Source organism: Sus scrofa, chromosome 16, assembly GCF_054392235.1.
Source record: "Sus scrofa isolate SSC_HxYL_T2T_F1_AM1 chromosome 16, Sscrofa_HxYL_maternal_Yorkshire_Landrace_v2.0, whole genome shotgun sequence".
In the NCBI taxonomy this organism is placed as follows: Eukaryota; Metazoa; Chordata; class Mammalia; order Artiodactyla; family Suidae; genus Sus; species Sus scrofa.
The window spans coordinates 88,600,033-88,627,695 of record NC_139398.1 but is presented as its reverse complement, the minus strand read 5'-3'; the positions used below and the strand labels follow the sequence as shown (position 1 = coordinate 88,627,695).

Here is a 27,663-nt window from a genome sequence, read left to right as displayed (position 1 = left end):
CAGCAGAGAGCGTTCACACGACCAGAGAAAAAAAGACCGTTTCTGCTCAGAACGTTACCTCTTTGACCCAGGATATTGAGCGGAAATAGATTGTGCCTGATGCTGGGGTTATTTACGGCTGCATGACTTCAAAATCCAAAGTTTTGGCTTTGCAACAACTCTTTTGGCCATAAGGTTTGTTTAACACACACATATATATTTCACCCTGTATTTCCGGTATTGCTGGTGTCTGGAGGACTGGTGCAATATGAAGGAGAACTCCCGGTGTTCTGTGAGGCAACAGGAGATAACTTAGTTAAGATCAGTTATATCTTCAGACACTCGGGACACTTATTTCATGGTGGCTGAGTCAGCACTGCTGTTCCTTAACAGGAGACTTGAATGCTTTTCCTACCGATTTACCTGTGTCATGATAATTGGGTCTTATTGAGAGCAAAGCCCTAGCAGGAGCTTGCTAACTTTTTAATCTAGAGGAAGTTAAGCTTCCAGGTCAAAGGTCAGAAGTTCTTTAGAACTTTGTTGTGTTGGACATGCGAGACGTGTGTGTGCACGTGCGCGCACGCACATTTGAAGTTCATATTGATGTATATTGGCACATTCGCATAACATGAGACCCGTCAAGTTGGTATAAATGTTTACCAGGTTCTTGGGGCTCTGACCTGTAACGTTTGCTGGTTCCCATGGGCTGAATACTCCCACTGTGGCGGATTTCAAGCTGCGGATGTGATGCCATTGACCGCAGAGCGGGGCCGTGGTGCGCCAAGCCCATGCCCTGCAGCTGGAACCAGCCGGCCCTTGCCCGCTCCCAGGTGGTCCAAGCCTCACGCACACAGTTTCAAACCGGGCTCTTCCTAGACGTGATGCGCAGTCAGATACACTCCTCGAAGTCACGTCGACCAGGGCGCTGCCTGGAGCGCCACGTGTGAATTTCTTCTGCTTAAAACCCTACGCAGGACCACAGTCTTAACTTAAGGAATTCTCAAGGATCAGGAATCTCACTGACTTTTTTTTTTTTTCTTGAAATCACATGGCAATATTTTGGGCGATTCTAATCTCAAGACATAGGCTCCAGAGTCAGTTCTGAATTGTCAGTTTAGTGTGATGAGCTATTGCCTTCTCTGAGAAGAGTGGTCAATGCACACGGAGAAACCGGGCTTACCCTGTTCACTCGTTGAATTCTTCAGCTACAGCCTTTTCCGCATCCCTGTGTACATGACCGGGGTGCGTATTTGACATGAAGCTCCTCTTTGATGAGATCAGCATCTCTCCACCTTGGCACTGCCGACCTTTGGTCGTGGGAGTCTGTCCCGTTCCTGGTAGAGTGTGTCACCACCGCACCACACCGTTGGATCCACCTACTGGATTCCAAAAGGACAGCTCCCCCCTCCCCCTTTCTGACAGTCAAAAGGCCCCCAGACCTCCCAGGTGTCCCCTGGGGGCGGGGGAGGGGTGGCACCCCCGTTGGGAACCACCGGACCACAGTTTCACCCACGTTCACTCTCCTTCTCAGGAAGGGGCTGTGGTTAATGACAGCGGGTGGCTTTGCAGTGGTGTTCTGGGGCAGCCCCCCCGAAAGGATGGGTACCTTGTCAGGAATTGTACGATCTGGTTTGTTGAGGATCAAAATATGCAAGCTCACAGTGAAATAAATCATATTAAAAACAGGATTAAAACACTGGCAACTCAGCGCTCCCCAAGTCTTTCAGTTTTGCTGTCATCAACCCTCGTGAGGTTATATGCCTTATTATTGCATCTCTACCGTGGAAATGCTTTATAGAGTTTGCTCTCCTGCAGTCCTCCGTGCTCTGAGTTCAGTGATGTCTCCGTGCTGATCGACATCAGCCACGCAGGAGAGTTGATACGGGAAACTGGGGAATGCTCTAAACTGGCTATTCCTTCCCGCTCCCCGCAGCGGGTCGTTAACTGTGTATCACCAGCAAGGTGCTGTGTGTTTCTATACAAGAGGCTTAACCATTGTTATTCTGAAAAAGAGATAGTCTATGTCCCCACCTAATGACGGATAAAGATTGTATGTCTTCCAAAGTAAAGATCAGAAGAATATGCCTTTATGTCATCTGGGAACAATTTGATTTTTTTTAAATGGTAGCTCATCTTTTTCTGTGCAATAAATTTGCTCATTAGCCAGCGTTTGGAGCAGTCCACAGGCAGTGTCTTCATCCCCCAGCCTCTGCTGGGAAGGGAAGTGGCTTGTGTGCGGTGGAGACACTCCCTGAGAGCCTGCAGGGGAGGGCGGAGGTGTTAGCACGACCCTGTCATACCTTCCCTGCACATCCGGAAACCCGGGGATGAGACGAAGGTGGATTGTGAAAATGCAAACTGAATAAGCAAGCGCTTTTCCCCTTTTTCAGGAATGGCTGGGGCCAGACTGGAATCACCTACTTCCACCAGGCACATGAATTCCTATTTTACTCCCCCCCTATTTTTTTCATCGTTGCATACAATTTAACCAGATTTGTTTTAGTTCCTCATTTCCCTAAGTAAAATATGAAACAATCCCAATGTATGTTGCCCAAGCGGACACCAGTGCCCTGCTTTGACCTATATTTCAAAGGTTGGTGGCCAGAACCTACTGCCTGTCTAATCTGCATGGGCCCCAGATCCCCAGTTACCTGCATTGGCAGGGGGCGGGGGGGGGGAGGGGGAGGCGGCAAGCCAGTGGGCCCAGGAGTGGGCCCTAGAGGGTCAAGGTCAAAGCGCTTGACCTGAGGAAGCAGGCAGTCTGGGCTGCAGCAGGCTGTCACCAAGCCCTGGGGAGGGGTGGCTGCTGGGCCTCCGCCCCTCGCCTTGCCATGGGCCTCAGCACGAGGGACTCTGGGCAGTGCTGGGCCATCCCTGGCCTTCTCCGCTTCTCCCAAACCCAAACATGTGCCTTTTGTGGCATGCACTGGCTGTCCCCCACTCTGTTCCAGTGTGAATCTTCAGCTACCTGCCAGGACGGCCCAGGAACACATGGGCAGGTACCTCTGCCAAAAGAATTCTGGCTGTGAAGAAAAATTTCTTTTTCCAGAGCAAGTAATTCCCCGAGTCCTGTTCACTTAAGACCAAAAGCCACTTCTGCAGGGCACTGTTTTATTTTCTCTTATGCCTCCAAGAAGCATGGCCAACCCACGCTGAAGGCCCGGTTATTAAGCATAAGACAAACCAGGTCTCCCCAGAGTGTGTCCTGGTAATAAAAGAAGGATCTATGTGTTTCCGTAGCCAATCAGAATGAGGTTGAGCATATCCGCATCAGGGCATGTTACATATGTGAGAGGAAGTTGCATTTGGAGTCTTTCTGGACTGTCCACCTCCGCGTGGGGCTGGCCCTCTGGAGCTTGGGCCTGATGTCCACTTCAGAGGCATCTCAGAGAAGCTTGGAGAAAGCCTGACATCTTGCTTGCCCGTTATTTTTGGGCGTTGAGACCAAATGCAGGTTAGGAAGCAGGCCCTCTCAAAGGCCTGCCTGTCCATCGCTAGCATGCAGAGGGGGGCACAGGCAAGTTATGCTTAAATATTTGAAAGGGGAGTTCCCGTCATGGCTCAGTGGTTAGCGAATGGGACTAGGAACCATGAGGTTGCCGGTTCGATCCCTGGCCTTGCTCAGTGGGTTAAGGATCCAGGGTTGCCGAGAGCTGTGGTGTAGGTCGCAGACTCTGCTCAGATCTGGCGTTGCTGTGGCTGTGGTGTAGGCCGGTGGCTACAGCTTCAATTAGACCCCTGAACTGGGAACCTCCATGTGCCTCAGGTGTGGCCCTAAAAAGACAAAAAGACAAAAAAAAAATTAAATTAAAATTAAATATTTGAAAGGTATACATCAGGCTAACAGAATGTTAACTAAAATTCTTTGTCACGTCATCTGTAACAAATCTACCTTCGCATAGTCTAAATGGCCAAGTTGGAGTTCAGGACACGACGGTGCGGGAAGCTCTGACCCCAGGACGAAGGCCACGCCTGTGTCGCTGCTCCACGATCTGTCCTGCCTGACCAGAAACAGCCTCTCCCCGAGCTCTGGAGGCAGAAGGGCTGTAGCCATGGTGGGAATGAAGGAGAGACTCCTGGCCAAGCAATGGAAAAGAAATGATTCTACAAGGGAAGACCCCCTTTTGTAGAAAACAGCTGCAATATTTCGAGAAAGGTGGCTGAGGGCCACTGCCCAGGATCCTGAAGGAGCTACAAGTGTGTCCTCCCCACTTTGCCCAGAGAGGGAAAGAATGCACATGCACCCCATGCAAAGCTACAGGACTCCCTGCAACAGGAGCCCAGCATGTCATCTGGGTGCCACCAAATCTGTTTGCTCCTTGGGGTTCTCCTGATGTTTTCAAAATAAGTCACTTATTTTTTTATTTTTTTGTCTTTTTTAAAATCATTATTATTTTTTAAATTGTTATTTCCCCAATTTTTTTTTCCTACTGTACAGCAAGGTGACCCAGTCACACCTACATGTACACATTCTATGTTCTGACATTATCAGGCTCCATCATAAGTGACTAGACATAGTTCCCAGTGCGACACAGCAGGACCTCATTGCTCATCCATTCCAAGGGCAACAGTCTGCATCTATGAACCCCAAGCTCCCCATCCACCCTACTCCCTCCCCCTTGGCAACCACAAGTCTATTCTCCAAGTCCATGATTTTCTTTTCTGTAGAAAGTTTCACTTGTTTGCCATTTATTAGATTCAGGATATAGGTGATATCATATGGTGTTTGTCTTTCTCTTTCTGACTTACTTCACTCAGTATGAGAGTCTCTAGTTCCATCCATGTTGCTGCAGATGGCATTGTGTCATTCATTTTTATGGCTGAGTAGTATTCCATTGTGAATATATACCATAGCGTTGCACCCACAGCATATGGAGGTTCCCAGGCTAGGGGTCGAATCAGAGCTGTAGCTGCCAGCCTACCCCACAGCCACAGCAACGCCAGATCCGAGCCTTGTCTGCAACCTGCACTACAGCTCATGGGCAATGCCGGATCCTTAACCCACTGAGCGAGGCCAGGGATCGAACCGGCAACCTCATGGATGCTAGTCAGGTTCATTTCTGATGAATCACGATGGGAACTCCCCGAATAAGTCACTTGTTTGCCTACACGTTAGCCTGCTGTAACATACTGTAGAGTGGAAAGAAGGGTATAGTTCATGGGTTTGAACAGCCCTGGAGTGTGAAATGCGATCAAGTGCCAAGAACCCAGGCCAGCGGGAGGGTCAACAGTGGTTTTCACTGGGAGCAGATACACAGCTGAGATACACAGTGTCTCCAAATGTGAACGTCTGGGAAACCCAGACTCTTCTGCCTTTTCTCCTGCAGTTCACTGATTTAATAAGTAAATACTTTGGAAGGAGACACCGAAGAGGGTCCGTCATACTTGCCTTTTAGACCCTTTTCTGAAAAACCATCCGTACTTTTCAGCTAACCTTTCTTAGCAATGGAATGTAGACGTTGGTAGAAGACCGTGGATGACTGATGAATGTCTAGAACTAGAAAAATGGTTTCTTGTTATAATTACTCTAAAGCAATGGGCTCAGAAAAGTCCACTCTTAGTTTCATTTGGTCTGTGATGAATTTCTCCTTGGACGCGTCATAGCATTTGCTGGATTTGCTGGATTTGGTGGTCCCGTGTGATAGGGACGACTTCCTGAAAGTCCCCTGTTAAGACGGTCCCTTGTAACTCTGCTTCGACGCTCTCCGCCGTTTGGAGCTGAGGATGGGTGGATGTCGACCCTTCCTCCCTCCATTTTGGCGGCGTGAGAGGATCTGGTAGGAAATTATGTTTGAAGACTTGCCGACCCTTTTCCGGAGGCTGGAGTTGCTCAGCCACATCCCCTCTCTCGCTTTCAGAGTATGACCTGGTGTCTCCCTACGAGGTTGACCGCAATGGTGACTACGTGTCCCACGACATCTCGCACCCCCAGAGGAGGAAAAGGGCGCTGGCCCAGCTCGGAGTGGGCTCTCTGCACCTTCGGCTGCAGGGCTTCCGGCAAGACTTCCACATGGATCTGGAAACTTCCAGCAAGCTGGTGGCTCCTGGATTTCTCATACAGACGCTGGGAAAGCGGGGCACTAAGTCCGTGCAGCCCCTCCTGCCCGAGGATTTCTGCTTTTATCAAGGCTCCTTACGGTCCCACAAAAACTCCTCCGTGGCTCTTTCAACCTGCGGAGGCTTGGTGAGTACAGATCTTGCTGCTTGTCGGGAGAGACAGGGTAAGCCTGCCCTGTTCTTTTAGCTCGGGCTTCCGTTATCGCAGCACAGACTTCTTTGGTCTGTCAGCACAGGAGGAAAATCTCCAAATAATACTTTCTAAAACATGCTGGGCAGCTTCCTTTCCCCATGTGTAAACAGCATCCATGCCCTGCAGTTTGCAACCCTGGATCCTTAACCCACCGAGCGAGGCCAGGGATCGAACCTGCGTCCTCGTGGATGCTCGTCAGATTCGTTTCCACTGAGCCACGATGGGAACTCCCTAAGCTGAAATCTTAATGTCTCGCCTTTTACTTTTCTTAAAATATTTACATAATTTTCGGGAATTAGATGCTTAGAGTCTTGGACACACATGAATTAGTTGGACACAGATGGAGGAGACCTGATGTCAGTAGCGGAGATAAGTAGCCCAGTGAAAATGTGTGATCAGAACAGCAGGGTCTTGACCGTGTTCAAAGTTTGAACATTTTTGTGCTGTCTCTCGACAATGATCTACGTCTATCTTAGTCCTTCCATCTCTAGGCAGTGATCTTCGTCCGTCTTAGTCCTTCCATCTCTAGGCAGTGATCTTCGTCTGTCTTAGTCCTTTCCCTCTTTAGGAAGAGGAGATTCAGGCTCTCATCTCAGAGGGTCACATGTGTGTGAATACTGGATTCTGAGGAGGTCATTCATCATCAATTTCTTACAACACTGAATATGTGCAAATGCTATATAGCCTGTTAATTTTTAAAAAATATGAATATTATGCTTTTTAGAGGAATTTTTCCAGAGCTGGGCTCATGTCTACTTTCATTTGTAAAAGGCTTTTCATCTGAGAAAGGACATGGCGGGGATGGCCGAGGATGGAGGGACAGTGATGAGGACAGTGGAGCTGAGGTCTTCTGTGTTCTCTGAAGGAAAGATAGATCATCCTTAATCAAAGAGCTAAAACTCTTCACCACTGCACCAAGGAGGGTATCTCTTCCTTGGCTTTCTTCAGCAAAGGCTCTGATCAGAAATGGAACCATCTGTGTGGTGGGGAAGTGGGCCACGCCTTTCAGAGCGCTCTTGGATTTGTTTGTGGAGCTTGGGCGAGGTGCTCCCCAATAACCCAGCAGGGGGGCAGGCTCACGGACACCCCTGGTCTCAGTGAGCCAGGCTTTCCCATCCTGTCTGAGCCATGGCCTGGAGCCTGTCCGTGAACAGAGCTGGCTGGCAGCAGCTCGAGATTCGGACTCTCTTTGAACTCCATAGGAGTTAACAGCGAAAGCTGTCAATGACAGCTACGCGAAAGATAAAGAAATGAAAGGCACAGAAAAAAGAATCCTCTGGATAATAAACACTGGTATTTACTATTTCGATCACTGGAATAGAAATCTCTTTGCTTTCACCATTACTCTTCCAAATACATTAATTTCGACCTCACTGATATTTTGTCTGTAGTTGGTCATTACAAATGTGACCTCAACTCATGAGTGTGAGATTCCGGGGGCATTTGTCACATCATAGGATAAATCAGAGACATTTTGAAGAAGAAAAAGGGAGGATTACGAAGTGCTCTTTCTCTAGCCAGGTAATAAAATTCCTGAATGGAAGTGCCCCTGAAGTAGCCGCCAGGTCTGCTGTTTCTTCCCTGATTGATGGCTACCCCATCCCACCTCTTTCAAACTGACTAACACACGAAGAAAAACAGCATATCTTTTGCATTAGGGAATGGCTTCTTTGTGTTATTATTGTTACTCTTGCTTCTTTCAGGTTCTAATTAAAGTTCCAGGTAGGTCTCCGTGAAGCTCTTTTGCACTGGGCTTCTGGATGACGGGGCTGTCCAGTGAGAGCCCGGAGTCAGTCTATGGTTCTCCATGGTCTGCTCCGTCCTCACGCAGGCCTCTTTGCGGACCCTGGTGGAGTCGCTCGGAAAACAAGACCTCTTGTAGTGGGAAAGTACCTAAATTCTATTCTCTCTATTTCATCTACAGCCTGAGACTAGTACTTTTTAATTAACAAGTATTATTTCATTAAGGGTTTACTATCTTGGATTATTCAATTAGAGCAAATGGTTTACGGTTTTGAGACGAGCAATTTCCAAACGCATAATTTTTTTCTCCTGGGTCTCAAATTTCAAGTTTGGGGACATGTTGCTATATTCCTCTTATAATTAATTTGAGGACCACTGTGAAAGTTAATAGTTGATGGTATGGTCTAATTTATAGTAAATACATAGTCTTAAGGAGGGAGTTCCCATTGTGGCACATCGGAAATGAGTCCAACTAGGAACTGTAATTTTGCGGGTTCAATCCCTGGCCTTGCTCAGTGGGTTAAGGATCTGGTGTTGCGGTGATGTAGGTGGCACACACAGCTCGGGTCTGATGTTGCTGCGGCTGTGGTGTAAGCTGGCAGCTGTAGCTCCAATTTGCCCCCTAGCCTGGGAACCTCCATATGTCACAGGTGCGGCCCAAAAAAGACAAAAAAGAAAGAAAGAAGGAAAGACAGAACTAAAATGAGCATTTTACTTTGAATCTGATATGAATAATGAATGTGCTTCACAGCTGTGCGTCACTAGAACCCGTCAGAGTTGGGTCCGAGGAGTGTATTGTCCCATCAGAGAAGCAGGGAATAGGCAGTTTTACTGTAGAATGGCAAAATAAGGGCAAATAGGAGGGCTGGGAGGACTCGGATGAAGATGCCTCAGCTACTAGGTGAGAGGCAGCAGCATCAGTGTCGGTTTCTAGAGGAGATGCTGTCCAGGCTGAATCCTCCTTGTAGAGTCGGGATGAGGTGCCCACGGTTGAAGGAGTACCAGGGAGAACAGTCTCAGGGAAGGTTATGAACTTCTGTCAAGTTCATGGAATCCTTGATAACATCATCCACGAATGCTCAGAGATTAGCATTTGTATACGATGTCCAAGTAGAGTAAATTAACTAAGATCTGAAGCCCTAAAATGACTTCTAGAGTCATTCTGGTGTTTCCAGCAAGTATATGGACTCGAGATATTCCTCATTCTGCTCAATGAGGTTAATTGAAGATTAGCACCTGTTGTGTGTATATCTCTACCCAAATGACATCACATATCTGTTGTGATGACCAGTCACGAGCACATACGTATGTGCTCACAGCAGGTGCTTTAGATAATGGATAAAACATGGGACTAATTAAGAGACAGTGATGACAATGGCAGGAACGGAAGGAACAACAACAACTCACCCAATGTTATTTGCCCAATATTTGCCTAATAGCTTCCCATTCATTGTCTCACGTAGCCTAATGACAACTAAGAGATGGGTACTATTGAAAAAAGAAAAGACCCAGCTTTAGTGAGATACAGTTTCCACGTCATAATTTCACGCCTTAAAACTGTGTTAGTTCCATGTTTTCCAGGCTACGCCCTGGCTTGTGCGAACATCACGTCTCAATCGAATTTGAAACGTTTGCATCAGCCCCCAAAGAAATCCCATGCAGTCGGTCCCTTTGCTTTCAGGCTCTCATCAGCGCTAGGCGCCCATTAATCTGCGTGCTCTGTGTATAGATTTGTCTGTCACTTCTTATATATGGAAGAATATAGTATGTGGTCTTGCTTCTTTCACTGAGAATCCTGGGTTCAAGGCTCATCACATTGCAATATGTTTAAAGACTTGGTTATTTTTATTGGTAACTAATAATTCTTTGTATACATGTACTCCTTTTTATTGTAATGTCTATCAGTGGATAGACATTATTGTTTGCATTTTATTTAGTTGTGTGAATAATGTTGCTATGGACACGTGCACACAGTTTTTTGTGCAGACAGAATGTTTTCATTTCTCTTGCGTGCACACCTAGAAGTACGATTGTTGGATCACGTGGAAACTCTGCGCTTAACCTTTTGAGAAGATTCTGTTTTTCACAGTAGCTGCACCATTTTGCATCTGCTCAGCAAGGTATAAGCATTCCAGTTTCTCCACGTTGTAGACACTTGTTCTTGTCCATCTTTTTTTATGATAGACATCCGAGCGGATATGAAGTGGTATCTCTCTGTGGTTTTGATTTGCTGGGTAGAGATTAATGGTTGATAGGTTTTTTGTTTGTTTGTTTGTTTGTTTTGCGGTTGTTTTGCTTTTGCTTTTCTTTCAGCACTTAGAATATATCATCCTACCTCCTGCCTCTGGATTTCATTGTTTCTGACAGCGTGTCAGCTGTTTATCTCTTCGTACTTTGGCTATATATAAAGAATAGTCTTGGAGTTCCCATCGTAGTACAGCAGAAACAATCCGACTAGGAACCATGAGGGCGCGGGTTCGATCCCTGACCTTGCTTAGTGGGCTAAGGATCCAGCGTTGCTGTGGGCTGTGGTGTAGGTCACAGACACGGCTCAGACCTGGTGTTGCTGTGGCTCTGGCATAGGCCAGTGGTTGTAGCTCCAATTGGACCCCTAGCCTAGGAACCTCCATGTGCCACGGTGCGGCCCTGAAAAAAACAAAAAAGACAAAAAAAAGTTAACAATTAGAAAAAAAAAAAAAAAAGAATAGTCTTTCTTTGGCTTTTCAATGTGTCCTTGTCTTTTAATATTACTATAATGATGTGTATAGGTGTACGCATCTTTGAGTTTTTCCTTTTTGGATTTATATGAGCTTCCTGAATGTTCATAATAATGTTTTTTTTTTCCTCAATTTGAAGAGTATTTGACTATTTGTTCGAATATGTTTTTCTGCTCCTTTCTCTCTCTGTTTTTCTTCGGTACTCTCATTGTGCGTATCCTGGAGTGCTTAATGATGTACCACATTTCTCTGAGGTTCCATTCATTTGTCTTCATTCTTTTTCCTCTGTGCTCTTCAGACTGTGTATCTCTACTGGTTGATCTTCAAGCTTCTTTGCGGGCTGTTCAAATCTACTGTGAAGCTTCTGCAATACACTTTTAAAAATTTTGGTTATTGTATTTCCAATTTCACTTTGGTTCTTTTTAGAATTTTTCTTATTCTGTGTTTTATGACATATTGCTATTAGGCCTTGCTTCATTGTTTTAGACATAGTTTCCTTTGGCTCATTGAACAAATGTAAAGTAGTTGCTTTGGGGTGTTTACTGGGTGAAACATCTGAGTCCCCCCAGAAGCAGTCTCCATTGCCTCTTTCTTTTCCTGTGTATGAGTCACACTTTTCTGATTCTTTGTGTGTTTTATAATTTTCTTTGCTGAGAACTTTGCAGATAGTATATTTTAGCAATTCTTGATACTGAGCACACACCCTCTCCAATGCTTGTTGCTGTAGTTTTCTTTCTTAGTGTGTTTTCCCTGCAGCATACAGTTTCCAGAGTAGCTTCTCAGAGAGCAAAACCTAGAGTATGTGTACAGTCTTTCTGAAAGCCTGTGCTGATCTGCCTCTATTGGTATCACACCCAGCTGTTAGCCTAGGCTGACTGCTAGCTGATCACTTTTTTTTTTTTTAATGGCAGGTGCAGGTATAAATTGCTCCATGGTCTAATTTGATGACAGCAGAGCTTTGTGGGATTAGGGTGCTGCCTGGTTTTGAGACTACAACACCCCCAGGAGAAATCATCTTGCCTTTCCCCCGAGTCTCTTTGCTAAACTTCTGGCTGGTATACTGTTTTGCTTATTGTTCTGAGTATCTTGGAACAACCAGCCTTCTTTTAATTGTTTGAAACTAGATACCCATTATTTTTGACAATGCCCTTAGGCATGAACTTTCATGTACTCTGTTCCAAATACAATCAGTCCCTTTAAGTGAGCTTCTCTTAGATCTTGCTTCTCCTTCTGGGAAAAATATGTGGGCCACTAAACAGGAGCTAGGACTGGAGGTATCCTTCTCCTCCCAAAGTGAAACCCCTCTTCTATGAGTGGAGCACCTGCTCTTCTCTGCTGTGTTTCCTGGCTTGAATCTTCAGCCTTACCAATGTGTGGAAGTGGGGTGTTCAGGGGTCTATTATTCTAAGCCTGATGAGCCTCGAGTAGGGCTCCCACCCTCTCAGCAGGGGCTTCTTGACGGAAGAGAAATCAGTTCTCAAGGCCATGCCTGTCTGGAATAGAGCTTCTGCAAGGTAGAACTGACAGCATAAGAGATGTTGGAGTCTTGCTTCTCCTGACATGAAAATACAGCTCTAGGATGAGAGTGTGGGGGAAAGGGAGCCCCGTTCTTTATAAAATATGCCTAGAATAGAGCTCTGTCCAATTGATCAAGGAGCAGGGTGAGCCTGTGACTAGACCATGGCTCAAAGGCCACAGCATTTCACTATGCTTTGATAGAGTGACTACATTTAAGTCATGAGATATTTGTCCATGTTTTATGCCCTTAGGACAATTTCAGGAAACTTTAAATGGTATGTATGGGTCTGTATTTTTTTTCTTTTTTCTTTTTTCTTTTTTAGGGCTGCACCTGTGGCATATGGGAGTTCCCTGGCTGGGGTCAAATCAGAGCTACAGATGCTTGCCTGCATCATAGACACAGAAACGCAGGATCTGAGCCATGTCTGCAACCTATACTGCAGTGCATGGAAATGCCAGATCCTTAACCCACTGAACGATGCCAGGAATTGAACACACATCCTCATGGATACTGGTCAGGCTTGTTTCCACTGAGCCACAACGGGAACTCTATGTAATTTTCATCAGGCAAATGACTGTTTCCAAGAGAAGATCTGCCACATTCTTTACACTGTTCTTCAGGAAGCCAGTCTCTGCTAGATGCTATTATTAACATATTTTACAAATCACTGCCCAAAGATATTTCATTATCCACATTTTCCAAATGATTCCCAAGGTAATTATTGAAAGAGTGGGTTTTGACCTAAGTTGCCTGACTTCAAAACCAGGGCTTTAAATCACGACGCTCTTTTGCTTCCCTCGATCCGTGAGCTGATGGTGCACTGTAGGGACCTTGCAGGATTTTCCATTGCATCTTCCTTGAATGCCCTCAAAACGGTAATGATGTTCTCATTTGTTTTCCATTTGATGCCCCTTCCTTTGTCCTGAGCCCTCTGTGAACATAGGGGGCCCCATCTGTAATGATCCAGGAGCTTCTATTAAAATTATGGATTCATTCCATACTTAATTATTTACAGTTTATTCTTTATATCAGGCTATGAATTCTTGAAGATATAGTGCTTTTTTCATCCTTGTGTCCCCAAGTTCTTGTTACACTTAACCAACTTTTTTCTCGCAACAAATGATTGTATTTCAAATTAACAAAAAACTATGCTCTATCTTCTCAACCTCTATTTTGAGATATGAATAAATATAAAATTCATTTTATAGTTCTTTTCATATGATTTCCTTTCATGACTATGCCAAACATTCTAAAGTTTCTTTTGAAGCACTTTATTCAGACATGGTTTAATTAATATGATTTCTGACCAACTATTTTAAAACTCCCATTATCAGTACTTTTAAATGAGGTTTCTTTAGAAATATTTTCTGTTACATAAGACAAGATTTGATTGTTTTAAAGGATTCCATGCAGGTTCTGTACATGTAATCAAATTAGCACTTGACCAAAAAAAAACAACAAAAAAACCCTTTCATCAGTTGTCCTTTGGCACAAAATCTGCATGAATTTCAGCTCTTCTTGTGTAATCTGTCAAGGCATTAATGCGTAAGGTACATATCATTTCTCCTAAAATCAAATTACTCTCTTGCTTTCAATAGTATTGGAAAACGTGTAAAGGCCACAGTTCTCAGTTTGCTTCACGAAGTCCCTCACTTGGTCGGGGACTTGCTTGGGGGTTGGTTTGAATGGTACCAGGTTTTATTTCGAGACACAGACTCCAGGGATCTGCTGGAAACTCGAGTCATTGAGAATTTTTCTAAAGCACCCAATAAATCCTAGGAAACTGTCTGAAATGTTGCCAGATTTTCAACTAACTTTGAAAAATGTTCTTGGAGCTGGGACCGTAAAACAGGAGCAGAAGGAAAAAACCAACACAGGAGATGGTTCAAAGGGCTAATATGAGTTTTATTTGGTTTTTTAAATTTTTTTAATTTTTTTTATTTCCCCAATATGTTATTTTTTTTTCTACTGTGCAGCATGGTGACCCAGTTACACATACATGTATACATTCTTTTTTCTCATGTTATCATAAGTGAGTTTTAAAAGAAAAGTATCACTCTCTGGGAAGGCCCCTGATGGCATAACCAGTTGAAGATACGTCGGAGTAAGGAGGAATGCAGGAAAACGAGAGAAGATGAGGTTTGGGGATAAAATATGGCCAAAGCTAGTGATTATTAGGAAATTTAAAAGGTGAGTGTGGGGAACTAACTGAAAGTACTAAATCATTATGTAAATTTCTGCTAATAACTTAAGAATAAATACAAATCAGGAGTTCCCGTCATGGTGGCGCAGCAGAAACGAATCCAACTAGGAACCATGAGGTAGCGGGTTCAATCCCTGGGCTTACTCAGTGGGTTGAGGATCTGGCATTGCTGTGAGCTGTGGGAAGTAGATCAAAGTAATACTTTATAATTAATGTGACCACAGATTTTTCTATCAGCTTACCATTAACTGTAAACAAAAATGAGATGAATAGAGAAAGGTAAATAGAAAATCTATTGTTTTGCTCTATTTCCTTTATTTGCAAGTGACGAACCTGAGTCTCCAGGGTGGAGTGACTTGGCCAATGTTACGAGGCGAGTGTAGCGTGAATGTTTTGACATCCGCTCTCCAGCGATGTTTTTGCAGCAGCACAGTCGACGTCAGTACTCATTATAGAGAGCAGCCACCTCAGGAGTTGGCATCTTGGGGTATGTGCCTGGGTTTTAAAGATGGAGCAAGTGAGTCTGGGTCTGGAGATGTTGGCCAGGTAGCAGAGGGGAGGGGACAGAGTGACAGGGTTGGTTCCCTTCTGGCTGGTGTTTTGTCGGGAGACACATGCCTCCCCTGGCACCGACAAGGACGGCCCCTAGGCGGACGCTGTCCGTGGCCAAAGGAGTATTTGCTGTGAGGACCATTGGAACGGAGCTCACCCCCATGACCGCTGTGGTCAAGATACTCTCCACGGCCAAGATCCCCTCAGAGCAGCCACACGGGTCCCTGTGAGGAGCAGGAATGCCATCCCTGTGCTCAGTTCCTCTAGGGAAGGTGCCAAGTCTGGATTTTTCCAAAGGCCAAAGGTGCCTGAAATCTACTTTTAAGAGAAAGGCCAGGCCAGAGGGAGGGGAAAACAAAAAGAAAGAAAGAAAAGAAAGAAAAAAAAGGAGACCAGATGCAACCAAGCTCTTTAAAGCATGACCAGCCTTGCCTGACGGTCAGCCAGAGCAGTCTGCCTGCATCTGCCTCACACACATGCAACATTCTTCTTCTTCTTTTTTTAGGGCACACCCATGGCATATGGAGCTTCCCTGGCTAGGGGTCTGATCAGAGTTACAGCTGCCAGCCTACATGTCTGCGACCTGCACCACAGCTTACGGCAGCTCCAGATCCTTCACCCACTGAGCGAGGCCAGGGATTGAACCTGCAACCTCATGGTTCCTAGTCAGATCTGTTTCCGCTGCGCCATGAGGGAACTCCACGTTTTTCTTCTTCTTCCATGTCGCTTTCACCATGAGGCCCTCCGTGCCTCCTCCTACCCCATCTAACATCACCTGCTTTTTCTTCCACGAAAACCTCCTCTCCCCTTCCCCGCTTTATTCTTCTACTCAGTATTTATCATCGGCATTAATCATAGCCCAGTTAGGAAACAGAAAGCATGCAATTTAATTGAAAGGACAGATGAAATTCAGTGCATTCAATGGGTATTAAAGAACTGAAAAAAGAAAAAGGAAATACCAGGGCATCACAGGAAGCAGCTACTGGACCTGGGGCTGAGGGACTGAGGGAAGGAGTTGGGATTATTAAAATTTAGGTGCTTGCAGTTAAGCTCAAAGCCTGAGCAGGTGGAGCTGTCCAGCTGGGGCCAGGACTCCGAGGGGGCACCTTGCTGCTGGTTTTTTAAAGTAACCAGGAAACTGCCATCAGGTACTGCAATTAACTGTCACTGCCAGGGTACGCAAGGCTAGCCGGAACTGGAAGCAGATAGGACGTCCAAGAGGAAGAGAGGAAGTCCACAGGGTGAGGGCAGTAACCCACAGGGAGCAGAGAGGACGTGCACAGGGGGCAGACGGGAAGTGCACGGGGGCAGACGGGAAGTGCACAGGGGGCAGGTAGGAAGTCCACAGGAGACAGGCAGGAAGTGCACGGGGGCGGGGGGGGGGCAGACGGGAAGTGCACAGGGCGCAGGCAGGAAGTGCACAGGGGGCAGACAGGAAATGCACAGGGGGCAGACCGGAAGTGCACAGGGTGCAGACAGGAAGTTCACGGGGGCAGGTGGGAAGTCCACAGGAGGCAAGCAGGAAGTCCACAGGATGTGGATAGGAAGTCCGCAGGGGACAGACAGGAAGAAATAAGTTCTCCCTCCGTCCTCATTCTCTCCAGTTCCCTGCTGCATCGGCTGTTGACAGAGGTGACCGAAGAGCAGGGGCAAAGGAGGAAGGGGTTTGTAGGGTTCCGGCCCCAGGAGCACAAAGCAGAGATAAAAGGGGAGTTTAGAACTGAGGATGCTTTCTGAATACAAAGCCGGCTGTCTATGCTAAATATTGAGAGTACAGCAAGGATTTATGCCTGACACTTTCTCGCTTTATCCTCACTCCTTTCAACAGTGCTTGGCACATAGTAAAGCCCTTAATAAAAATATGTTAAATGTACAAATTATTTTTAATGCAGAAACAGGAATTCCAGTGCTTTTCAAAAATTATTTGCATAGCCGCTGGTCTGTAGAGGAGGAAAAACACACAGGAAGCTACAACAGAAGGAACATCCCACCCTATCCGGGGGAGGGTGAGACCCTGAGATACAGACCTCGCCAGGCCTGGTGGCAGGCTTATTCCTGTGAGGAGATGGCTGTCAGACCCATGCACACGGATCTTGCTCCCCTGGCATGAGCAGCTCTTGCCCTTGTTCCTGATTTGGTTAAAATTAAGTCCCCTGTGTAGCTTTGACCTGGAGGGAAAAGAAGCACAGCCTTTCCTCAGTAGGCTTGGAAGGGGTATTTCATGTCTCATTTCATGACTTAAATTGGCATTCAGGGGAGTGTGTGTGTGTGTGTGTGTGTGTGTGTTTTCAGTGTCTGTGAGTTTGGCTACTCTAAACCACTCCTGAAGGAGACATGGGGGTGTCATCATCAATTGGCCTGAGGCCAGGCTCTGTACCAGAGTGAATTTATACCCTCAGTGGAGTCTCGTCTTTGCTCATTCTGGACCATAGCCACGCTCAGTAATCCCACCCAACTCTCAGCTTCCTGAGCTGCAAAACACAACTGCGAACCACTCTTGGCATTTGCTCTCTGTTGAGACTCCCGTCCCCAGGTAGCCCAGGTATGGGTCATTTTTACTGATTTGGGTTCTTCTAATAACAGCATTCATCCTTTGTCCTTTATCGCACCTACTTTTCATGACTCAAGAGTGTTTTTTTTTTTAATTTTTTTAAAGAAATAGTATGTGTTTTAAAGGCATTATTCAAGTAAATACAGAGTTTTAAAATCAGTTACAAAATCAGTGCTGATTTCATATTTTCTTTTCTATAATTTCTGTGCAACTATAGGAAGACTGAATAGAAACATCTCATTTAAAATGCAGACTCTTACACTGAGAAGGGATACGCAATGAGGTCCTACGATACAGCACAGGGAACTATATCCAGTCTCGTGGGGTAGAACTTGATGGAAGACAATAGGAGAAAAAGAAGGTGTGTGTGTGTGTGTGTGTGTGTGTGTGTGTGTGTATGACTGGGTCACTCTGCTGTACAGCAGAAATCAACACAACCCTGTAAATCAACTATACGCTAACAAATTACAATTTAAAGAAATCCTGGTAGAATTCTTATTTTTTTTTCTTATACTGTTAATTGATGGTAAATAGGCATATCCAGGAAAGTATGTACTGTCAATATATAAAAAGTTACCAGTTTTGAAGTAAAAATTAAACTAAATTAAGACGTAACGAAAAAAAAAACCCACATGCTGTTAACCAGATTTACAGTGATGTTAAAATGTCTGGTTGCTTTTAGTTTAAAAATGGTGTAACAGAAAACTTCATCAGGCAATGACAGATAAATCCAGTTATTCCCGTTTTCTGTCATTGAATAGTTGTATCTGCATTTCTTAAGATATTAGAAATTTGGAGTCAAATATTGAAAGTATAAGCAATGGGTGATTTCTTTCAGTCTGCAAAGCCTGAGGAGAACTATTTCCCTCGATGAGCCTAGGAACGTTGAGGCTGCCTCAACGTTCATGGCATTCTACCCCTCCTCCTGTGTCCCCCAGAGAGCGGCCTCCACGGAGGTTGAAAAGCACAGTTCTGGTCTTTTAATTCCCTTACTCCACATGTGCTCATTGCATTCTGGAAACTGAATGTCCTCCGGATGGCCAACGATGCCCTTGGGGTCTGCTCTTGCCTGCCACCTCATCCGTGTAGGGGAAACTCTCCAGGCTCGAGTGGCAGCAGCTTCACAGTAAGGCTGGACCCCTTACCCGCTCAGGGTCTTAGCAAATGCTGTTCCTTCTGCCTAGAACGCGGTGCCCACCCTTCTTCCTCTGGTCGAGTGTCTTTTATTATTTATTCATTTATTTGTTCATTTACTTATTTATGTCTTTTACTTTTTCAGCTGCACCTGCAGCGTATGGAAGTTCCTGAGCCAGGGATTGTGCAATCTGAGCCACAGCTGCAGCAACGCCAGATCCTCAACCCACTGCTCCAGGCTGGGAATTGAACCTGCACCTCTGCAGCAACCCGATTCGCTATAGTTAGATCCTCAACCCACTCACAGCAGCAGGAACTCCAAGTGTCCTTTTCGTTGGGCATCACCAGGAGAGTCACTCCCATAAGTCGTCTTCCTTTGATTCTTCCAACCAAACAGGTTCCCTTGCAGTATATCCACGACTCACCTTACTTTCCTCCTTGAGAGGAGTGATCCCAATTTAACTCGTATTTTGATTACTCCTTTAATATTTACCTCTCTTTTCCAACATATTGTCGGCATCCCAAGGGTAGCACCAACTTCCAGGGTCCCTCCAGGATCCGAGCACTCAGCAGGGTCCCTGGCCCTTGGAAGGAACTAGATGGATGATTGGAGGGGTGGGTGGGTGGACGGAGGGGCAAGTGGATGGATAAAGTCTCCTCGTTTCACACACTAGCTCCGCGTGTGTTGGAAAAAGTCCCTGGAGAATATGCCGTGACTGTGAAAAGCTCTGTCTAGAAAAGGCTCTAAGTTGAGTTTCCCAGGCACCACGGAGATCCAAGCCTGTCTGCTGAGGCCCTGGGAGTGTATTTCCACAGCACAAAAGAACAGAGCAGGTGCCGTTCACATTTCCAACGTTTCCGACAAGACTCTCTGCAAGTGAGAGCTTTGCAGTCCTAACTGTGTGAGTAATTTTTCTAATGACAAGGAGTATGGCTAAACAAGTTCTAAATAAGAAACTTTGCTATATACTCAGGCAATAGGATATGGTATGGTTTATATAAAGCAGAATTGAAGAAACCAAATGCGTTTGTCTCCCTCTTAGCTTGGTATAACTTACTACACAGGGTAAAAACATTGTAACTGCTCTGTCTTGGTTTCTTGGACATATATTTCCTCCTCCTCTTCCTCCTCCTCCTCCTCCTCCTCCTCCTCCTCTTCTTCTCCTCCTTTGGCACATGGAAGTTCCCGGGCTAGGGGTCAAACTGGAGCTGCAGCTGCCAGCCTGCACCACAGCCACAGCAATGCCAGATCCGAGCCGTGTCGGCGACCTGCACCACAGCTCGTGGCAACACCAGATCCTTAACCCACTGAGTGAGGCCAGGGATTGAACCTGCAACCTCATGGTTCCTAGTTGGATTCATTTCCGCTGAGCCGCAATGGGAACTTCAGAGAAAACTTGTTTTTCTGTCTGCTTAGAAAAAGAAAAAAGTGGCCTTACTTTGTCCGATTTTGTCATAATCTCAAGGAAACTTTTCGGAGGTTACCATTCTGAGCTTTTTCAGGACATGTATCTTCTGTAAGTATCGAGCTTCTGACCAGGGTGGAAGGGTTCTGAGAAAGGGTGTTCTGCCTGCTCTGAATCCATCACCCAATGGATTTGTTCTAGACTAACTTTCAAAGATGAAAGCACATTTATTCCAGACTAACTTTCAGAGAGGAACAGCTGGCACTTCTCATAAAATAAGAACCATGGCTCCATATTTACTTTGTTCAGTTGGGATAAGTAAAATATTAAGCAATTATCTTATCAAAACCTAGAAGCACACGAGTCAGCAAGCATTTTGGAGCAGCTACAGTGGCAGAGCTGGGGTAGTTATCCAGAGCAGCCAGGGAAGGGAAGAGCAGGGACTCTCCACGTGTGAAGGAAGACACCCCTTCACACACACACATTCGGAAAGAAACAGAGAGAAAGGGCTTCCGAAGATAAGCAAATGGCACATCGAATGCAAAAACATAGCTTTTGGAATCTCAACAGTCTGGTTCAAGTCTAACCCCGCTTACCGGCCAAATGGTTCGGCTTTGGTTCCCTTAATTTGTAGGTAACCTTGGCATCACAGGGTCGCACGAGGATTGGGTGAGGCAACATGCATACAAAAGCCTTTAGCACAGGGCTCCTCGTAGGAGCTGAGCAGTACCTGTTCTCCTCAACACCCTCCGTTACTAAAATATGAAAGGTAGATTTAAAAAATCTAATTAGAAGACAACTGGCGTTCCCGTTGTAGCTCAGCGGTAGTGAACCCAGCTAGTATCCTTGAGGACACGGGTTCCATCCATGACCAGGTTTAAGGATCTGGCGTTGCCGTGAGCTGCGGTGTAAATCACAGATGCAGCTCAGATCCGAACTGCTGTGGCTGTGGCGGAGGCTGGCAGCTACCACTCTGATTCAACCTGGGAACCTCCATATGCCACGAGTGCAGCCCTAAAAAGACCAAAAAAAAAAAAAAAAATGACAGCACACATTGCCATGCAAGCAAGTTCAGGTGAGTTAAAGTAGCCAGAGGTGGAGGTGCTGACCTTCAGAGAAGACTCCCAGATGGGAAGGGGTTAGAATTAGAATACGTTACACTAAAATCTTCTGGGCGATTTATTGAAAACACTTAGGATGCTTAAAGGACACATTATTTCAGCAGGCAATTTAAAATGCAAGAGTACCGCTTATCCACTTTTTAGAAGCTGCTTATGCCCACACATTTGAAAGTTGCCCGTTCTCAGCACCTGGGAGAGGGGTGTGTGCTTACAAGGTGTCATAAATGAGAAAGGACCCAGAAGAGCGGACGTCTTGGCTCTGCATTCCCCCTGCAGCAGCCAGAGGAGCTATAAACCTTGTTTTATCTGCAGAGATTAGCTCTAACTGAAGCTGGGGGGGTTCTGTCTCTTCCCTTTGCAGGTCATCATTAGGTAATAAAGTAAAGAGTGATGGATTGCAGAATAATAAGCCAGGAGAGAAGCTAGGATATTTTATAGCACCATCCCTTGTCTGGCTGACACGTACCAGTGTGTGCAGAGGATTTCAGAGAGTACATATTTCAGTGTTTAAATACATCGGAGCTGTGCTGTGTAAACACAGCATATGTGAAAACATGTCATTGCATGTTCTGTAAGAAGGTCAGTAATAGAAGTTGTCCTGTCCTGTCCTTTTTTTTTCATCTTTTGACCTTTTAGGGCTGAACTCAAGGCCTATGGAGGTTCCCAGGCTAGGGATCTCATTGGAGCTGCAGCCACTGGCCGACACCACGGCCACAGCAATGCCGGATCTGAGCCTGTCTGTGACCTGCACCACAGCTCGAGGCAACACCGGATCCTTAACCCACTGAGGGAGGCCAGGGATCAAACCCGCAACCTCACTGTTCCTAGTCAGATTCATTTCCGCTGCGCCACGACAGGAACTCCAAGGTATCCTTTTCTTAACCATTTAGTATCATTATTTTGAATCTCTAATAGTACTTTGATACATACTGTAATTATATATTTACTACTTAAAAACTTGGATTTAATGTCCACCATATTTTCCTACCTCTGCCTCCAACAATCCAGTGTGTTGTCCATTGGAGAGTGGCTTATGGGCTACACATTCTAATAAGATTGAGCTTATGAGACCCCAACACTTTCAAGTTTCCTGTTATTAACCCTCTGAAAAGATAGAGTAATGCATTTGCCACACCTTCCTCTACTGGAGGAAGAATTGGAGCCACTTTGTTTATGAGAATTTTAGGGGAATGACTTAATGGCCACCCATTTGAAAGGGGCCCACATCGAAAGTCGCAAAATGACCACAACTTCAAGCTGGGTGGTTGGTACAGGGACTTAATAGCATAGCAGTTTTCTTTAAAAGTAATGAAAATACTCCTTACATTGATTTGAAACATTAAAAACTTAACCAAACCAAACAAAACTCCAGCTTCATCCCAGGCTTGTGTCACATGTGTGCACCAGCTTTCAACCTCACCAGAAGGTCTAAGTGCCCAGGACACCTGCGCCTCTGTAGGTATAAAGGAATTCTCGTGTTCGAGACGGTTTGGTCATTTAGGTCTTAACATTGGAAGTACATTAGCAAGGAAAATTTGACGGTTTCACAGATCGCCGTTTAAATGTAAAACAATATTTTAAAAGCTCATAATTTAAAATTAAGTCATTGAATCGTAGTTCTGGGCCACCTAGATCATAGTATATTGCCTATATTATCTATTGCTTACGTATATACTATATACTCTACTGTATGCTTTAAGAAAATCATATATAATTATGTCTATACTCTGCTGTATACTATATACCATACTGTATGCTATCATATCCATTCTACCCAACATCTGTATCCAACTGTGAAGGCCAAGCATATTAATTACGTTTTGACATTGTATCAGGTATCATTTGCAAAATGAATCCTCTCATTTGGCAATTTTTCACAGTTCGGATTTCTCCTCTATCTCAGGCCCTCTTTGTTTGATCTTAGTTTCAAAGTCAACCCCAACCAACGTCTCCTTTCTCTGATTTCAAGCCCTTTCATCTGCGTTTCGTCAAAGGGCTGGCCTGCTCCAGGCTCTCTCGGGCATGGAGTGGCCTTGACGCAGCCGTCATAGATGCAGTGCACATGTGGGTAGCGTTGTTTGGGGTCCACAGCATAATAGGTAATTTTCTCCTCTACGTGTCAAAAAGAGACACCTGAGAACACTGTGGCCTCTGTTGCCACTGTGTTTGGTTGGATACTGGTTGGAGAATTCCTTTCACGATGAGCTAACGTTCCACATTCCTGTGGTGATTTCGTCATCTTCTTTTCACATGTCTTTCCACTTTTTCCTTTTCATGTGAATAATCTCACATCCCACGTTTCCAGCTCTTGCCAGAAGAATAGCCCCAGTAATACTTGTTCTGTCGTAGGAAAAGCAGATGCGTGATACGTTCTTGGGCTTTGACCTGTTTCAATTGGGTGGTTCTTCAGAAACGGCAGATCCAGGGAGTTCCCGTCGTGGCCCAGTGGTTAACGAGCCCGTCTAGCATCCATGAGGAGGTGGGTTCGATCCCTGGCCTCACTCGGTGGGTTAAGGATCTGGTGTTGCTGTGAGCTGTGGAATGGGTCTCGGACGCGGCTTGGAGACTCCATTGCTGAGGCTGCGGTGCAGGCCGGTGGCTACAGCTCCGATTCCACCCCTAGCCTGGGAACCCCCGTATGCTGCGGGTACGGCCCTAAAAAGACAAAAAAAAAAAAAGGCAGATCCATTGTTTCCTGTAAACAGACAAACGGGGGCAGGGGAGTTGTGACGGTTTCATGGAAAGGCTGTTGATCTCACTTTCTTATTTTTTCAACCAACAATTGCTTTTGTCCAACTCCTATAGCAGAGCTTTGGGGAGAAAAAATCTGAACACGTAATTCTTCTAATGCTCAGTATACCTGGCTACCAGTGTGTCACCATTTTGAAAAGGCCTGCTTGCAGTCTGCGTTCTTTGTTTGGCTGTTATGGAACAAACACGTTGTGAATTCTGCTTTTTTTTTTTTTTAATCCATAGGAACACCTACATTAAAGTATGTGCCAATGATGTAATTTGAATTGTTTTAAATAAAATTTGAAAATGTACCCATTATAAATAGGGAGGAATATTGATATGAAAGCAAGGACTTACTGTGCCAGGGCAGGCATTTCTGCAGTCAGCTCCACTGCCTGCATTGCTCTGGCATTTCAATGTATTAACAATATGAGAAGGATCCCTGCTCTTATGGTGAATGGGAGAAATCTGAGCATCAGGCGTATTTTGTAGCCTGCCCAAAGCTGCCCTCCAAGAAAGGCATAGATCGTGGATTCTAAGCCACATTCATTGGATCTGAGAACAGACGGTGAGCTTTCCCCAGCACCCAGGACTCCTCCAGGGACATTCTTCCTCGGAACCCTCGGAGTCTCACCGCCTGGTCAGGCAGCATTGAATCTGGTCAACACTGAAAGAACTTAGAGGCACAAAACCTGTGCCTTCAATCACTTTGCTGCCTGCACGAGGGACAGCCATGCAATTCTGCATGACCTCCGGAGGAGATGGGGCACTCCCGTGCCCTTTGTAACTCTCGTGGTTACCAGCTCACATGATGTGATGATTTGGGGATGAAAGACCTTAACACCAGCCAGCCAGCCAAAGAACCTATGCTTAAAAACATTTGTTTTAATCCAAAAGTAATCAAGGAGGTTTCCAGTCCTGGGTATGGCTGGTCCCTGTAATTCAGCCTAATTCACAGCTATCAGGCTCGGTGCTTTTCTTTTGGAGGAGCCAGCAGTGTTTCTAACAGTATTTCCTTGCAGTGTGTGGTTGAGCCAAAAATGCATGTAGAGAATTGGCAGAGAGACAGCCGCAGGGAGCGTTGTCATCATAGCTGTCACTGGCCACCAGAGAGACACTGAGAGAAATGAAGGTCTCACCTAGAAATGACTGAGAGAGCTGCTCCTGGGCAGTCTCTTTATTCATGTCTTGTGTGAAGAAAAAAATATATATATGGCTTTTCCGGAATGCTCCTTGTCAGTGATATATGTGCTGATTTCAAAAAAACTGTCTTTTCAGAAACTTTCTAACTTTCTGAATTTATTTCTTGGGGTGGGGTGGGAGGTAGCCTGAGCACGAATAAACTCCCTGGCCTGAGCTGCCCTGTGACTGCCGGGTCTGTGGTCTGACTAGGACCCTGGGGTCCTTGCGTACCGACAACCTTCTGTGTTTCATGCTCTTCCCTTAGTTCAGTCTCAACATTAATCATGATATTTCAGCAACATCTTATGCTTCTGCAGGGCTTGACATATGGATGCTGAGTGTCCCCACGGGGACCACTCCCAAGGGCGGCAATGTGACGAGGGTAACAAGTAGAACAGTGGGCTACGCGGAGCTGGGCCGTCCTCGTTTTATGTGACTTAGGTGACAGTGCCAGGTCCCGTGCGTCAACAGATACCACGGAGTCACTGGCTAAGACATCGTTGAAGGCCGGTGGATGTTCCCCAGCCTCCATGATCGATCTGACAAACTCTTATAAAGATAGATAAAATCATTTTTATTTTTTCCGTTATAGCTGGTTTACTGTGTTCTGTCAATTTTCTACTGTACAGCAGGGTGACCCAGCTCCACGTACATGTACACATTCTGATTTGACAAACTCTTTAAGGATAAACCTATTGTAAAAACGGTACAAAAGCTCCCACGTGTGTGAAGTCACGCTGAGCCATGCTGTGCCCCTGCTGGGCTCTTTCAGGAGGGACTGACCCTGGAATCACAATCAACAAATGTTCACTGAGCGCAAGCGATTACGACAGAGACGATGTCGATGCCCCTTGTCTCTTGGGGGCCGTCAGGTGGGTGAGCGAGTGGAAATGGTCAGTTAGGCAGGAGGCTAAGCCAGCAGTGACGGCCAGCTCATGCCGACCAGTGCATCTGCACGACTGGGTGGCGGTTTGCACTCCCGGGAGCGATGCTTCGTCTGCCTTGCTGGGCTGTTTTCACGGCCATAGGCGAGGAGGACAAAGCTGAGCCCACGCTGCTTTGGAGCTGCTTTCTTGGAGCCGTTATGGAAATCAGGTCATTTACACACTGGTGGGCAAAGGGAACAGGTGCCTGCCCCCTGGTAATTTATAGAAATTGGCTGTAAATCACAGGAAGGAACCAACCTTGGCCTGATTTCTTTTCCTTATTTGTTGTCATTGAGGTTGTTTGTCTTTTTTTTTTTTTTTTGGTTTTTGTTTGTTGGCGTGTTTTTGTTCCTCTGGAAGTGATGGATCTGCCCGTGTTTTCTGTAGTGAGAAAACATGCTGGAGAGGATGCTGTTTGGAAGATGCCTAGATTCTTACGGACTAGTTTTGCCAGCCTTGTCAATGTTCTATTTATACCAAAAAAAAAAAAAAGAGGTGGTAATTGCCTAATAGGTTCTTGATTCTAAAATAGACCATTCTGAATATGCATCGCCCTGTTATAGTGGTCATACAGTTTGAGCTAACTGTCTGGAAATAAGATCGGTCATAACTTTTACCCTCCCCTTGGGATCCTAATGTGTGTGAGTCTATGTGGTCATGGATTTGACTGAGGCTGGAATTTGTGAATGGTCAGATTTTGTATCCATAGTAACGGATGTTTACAGGAATTGCCTGGAAGGTCACATGTGTCACAGAAGTTGTGTCAAACCCACCATGTTGGTACAAAAGTCCACCCCCTGGCCCTACGTTACAAAAGCCCTTATGAGGCCATATTGAGGCTGGTGTCTGATGCCACCGTGCTTGGAAAAAACATGTAAACTTGGTGATAACAAACTGCACGCACAGTTCGGCTGTGTGCTAGAAAGTTGTTCAATAAACGGCAGACAGGTGACAAAATCAGAGAGAGACCACAGAGGACTCGCCTGCCTTGCCTCTGAGCGCGGGGCTGGAAAGTGAAAAATGCCAGGTGAGCACAGGGTGTCCCAGGCCTGGCCTTGGAGATGCAGCCCCTGGGTGTGTCTCAGTGCCAGATTCTGTGACTCTTTTTCACATGCACGTTGTCCCAACTCCCACGCAGCCCTGCTGACTCAGAACCTCTGGGCGAGGAAAGGGGAGCGTGGGTTTCCATGGGCTTCTCAGAGCATTGCCAGGGACAGGCGGTCTTGAGAGGCCTGGCTGGATGTGCAGAGGGCGGCAGACCCCAAGAACAGCAGCCTCAGCCCCTCCTCCACGGAGTGTCCATGGACTTCCTCTCGCGTGTCTGCCGCTGGGAACCCACAGGCGGAAAGCTCATGCCCCGTCCAGGGGCAGCAGCGGGGAGACCCGGGAATTGCTGGCGTCCACGCCTGCCGCTGCAGTGTTGCTGAAAACGGTGACATGAAGCTGGACAGGTGCCCTGCATTCAGCCTTGCAAGTCAAGATCCCCGTGGATGTCGGGGAAGGAAGCTCTGGCACGCACCGTTCTCCTGGCCCCTGGGCTTCTCATAGTCTCTTGGCTTCGCTGCCTGTCTCTGCGTTCTTTTGCGAGGAATCTGACCCCCTATCGGGCCACGGTGTCCAGGCTCTACTGGGTGTTGGGCTGAATGA

The 27,663-nt window shown here is 46.0% G+C and overlaps 1 protein-coding gene across 5 annotated transcripts in view; it reads left to right on the top strand.

Moving 5' to 3' along the window:
- Nucleotides 1–27,663, top strand: part of ADAMTS16 (ADAM metallopeptidase with thrombospondin type 1 motif 16) — a 162,724-nt gene that overhangs the window by 2,048 nt on the left and 133,013 nt on the right. For all 5 annotated transcript variants that reach the window (XR_014830766.1, XR_014830765.1, XM_085001652.1 and 2 more), the window contains exon 3: nt 5,838–6,163. Coding sequence is in view for 2 of the 5 variants with exons in the window: in XM_085001652.1 (XP_084857778.1) it covers nt 5,838–6,163 (326 nt within the window). In the remaining 3 variants the exon portion in view is untranslated. The remainder of the gene's footprint in view (nt 1–5,837; nt 6,164–27,663) is intronic.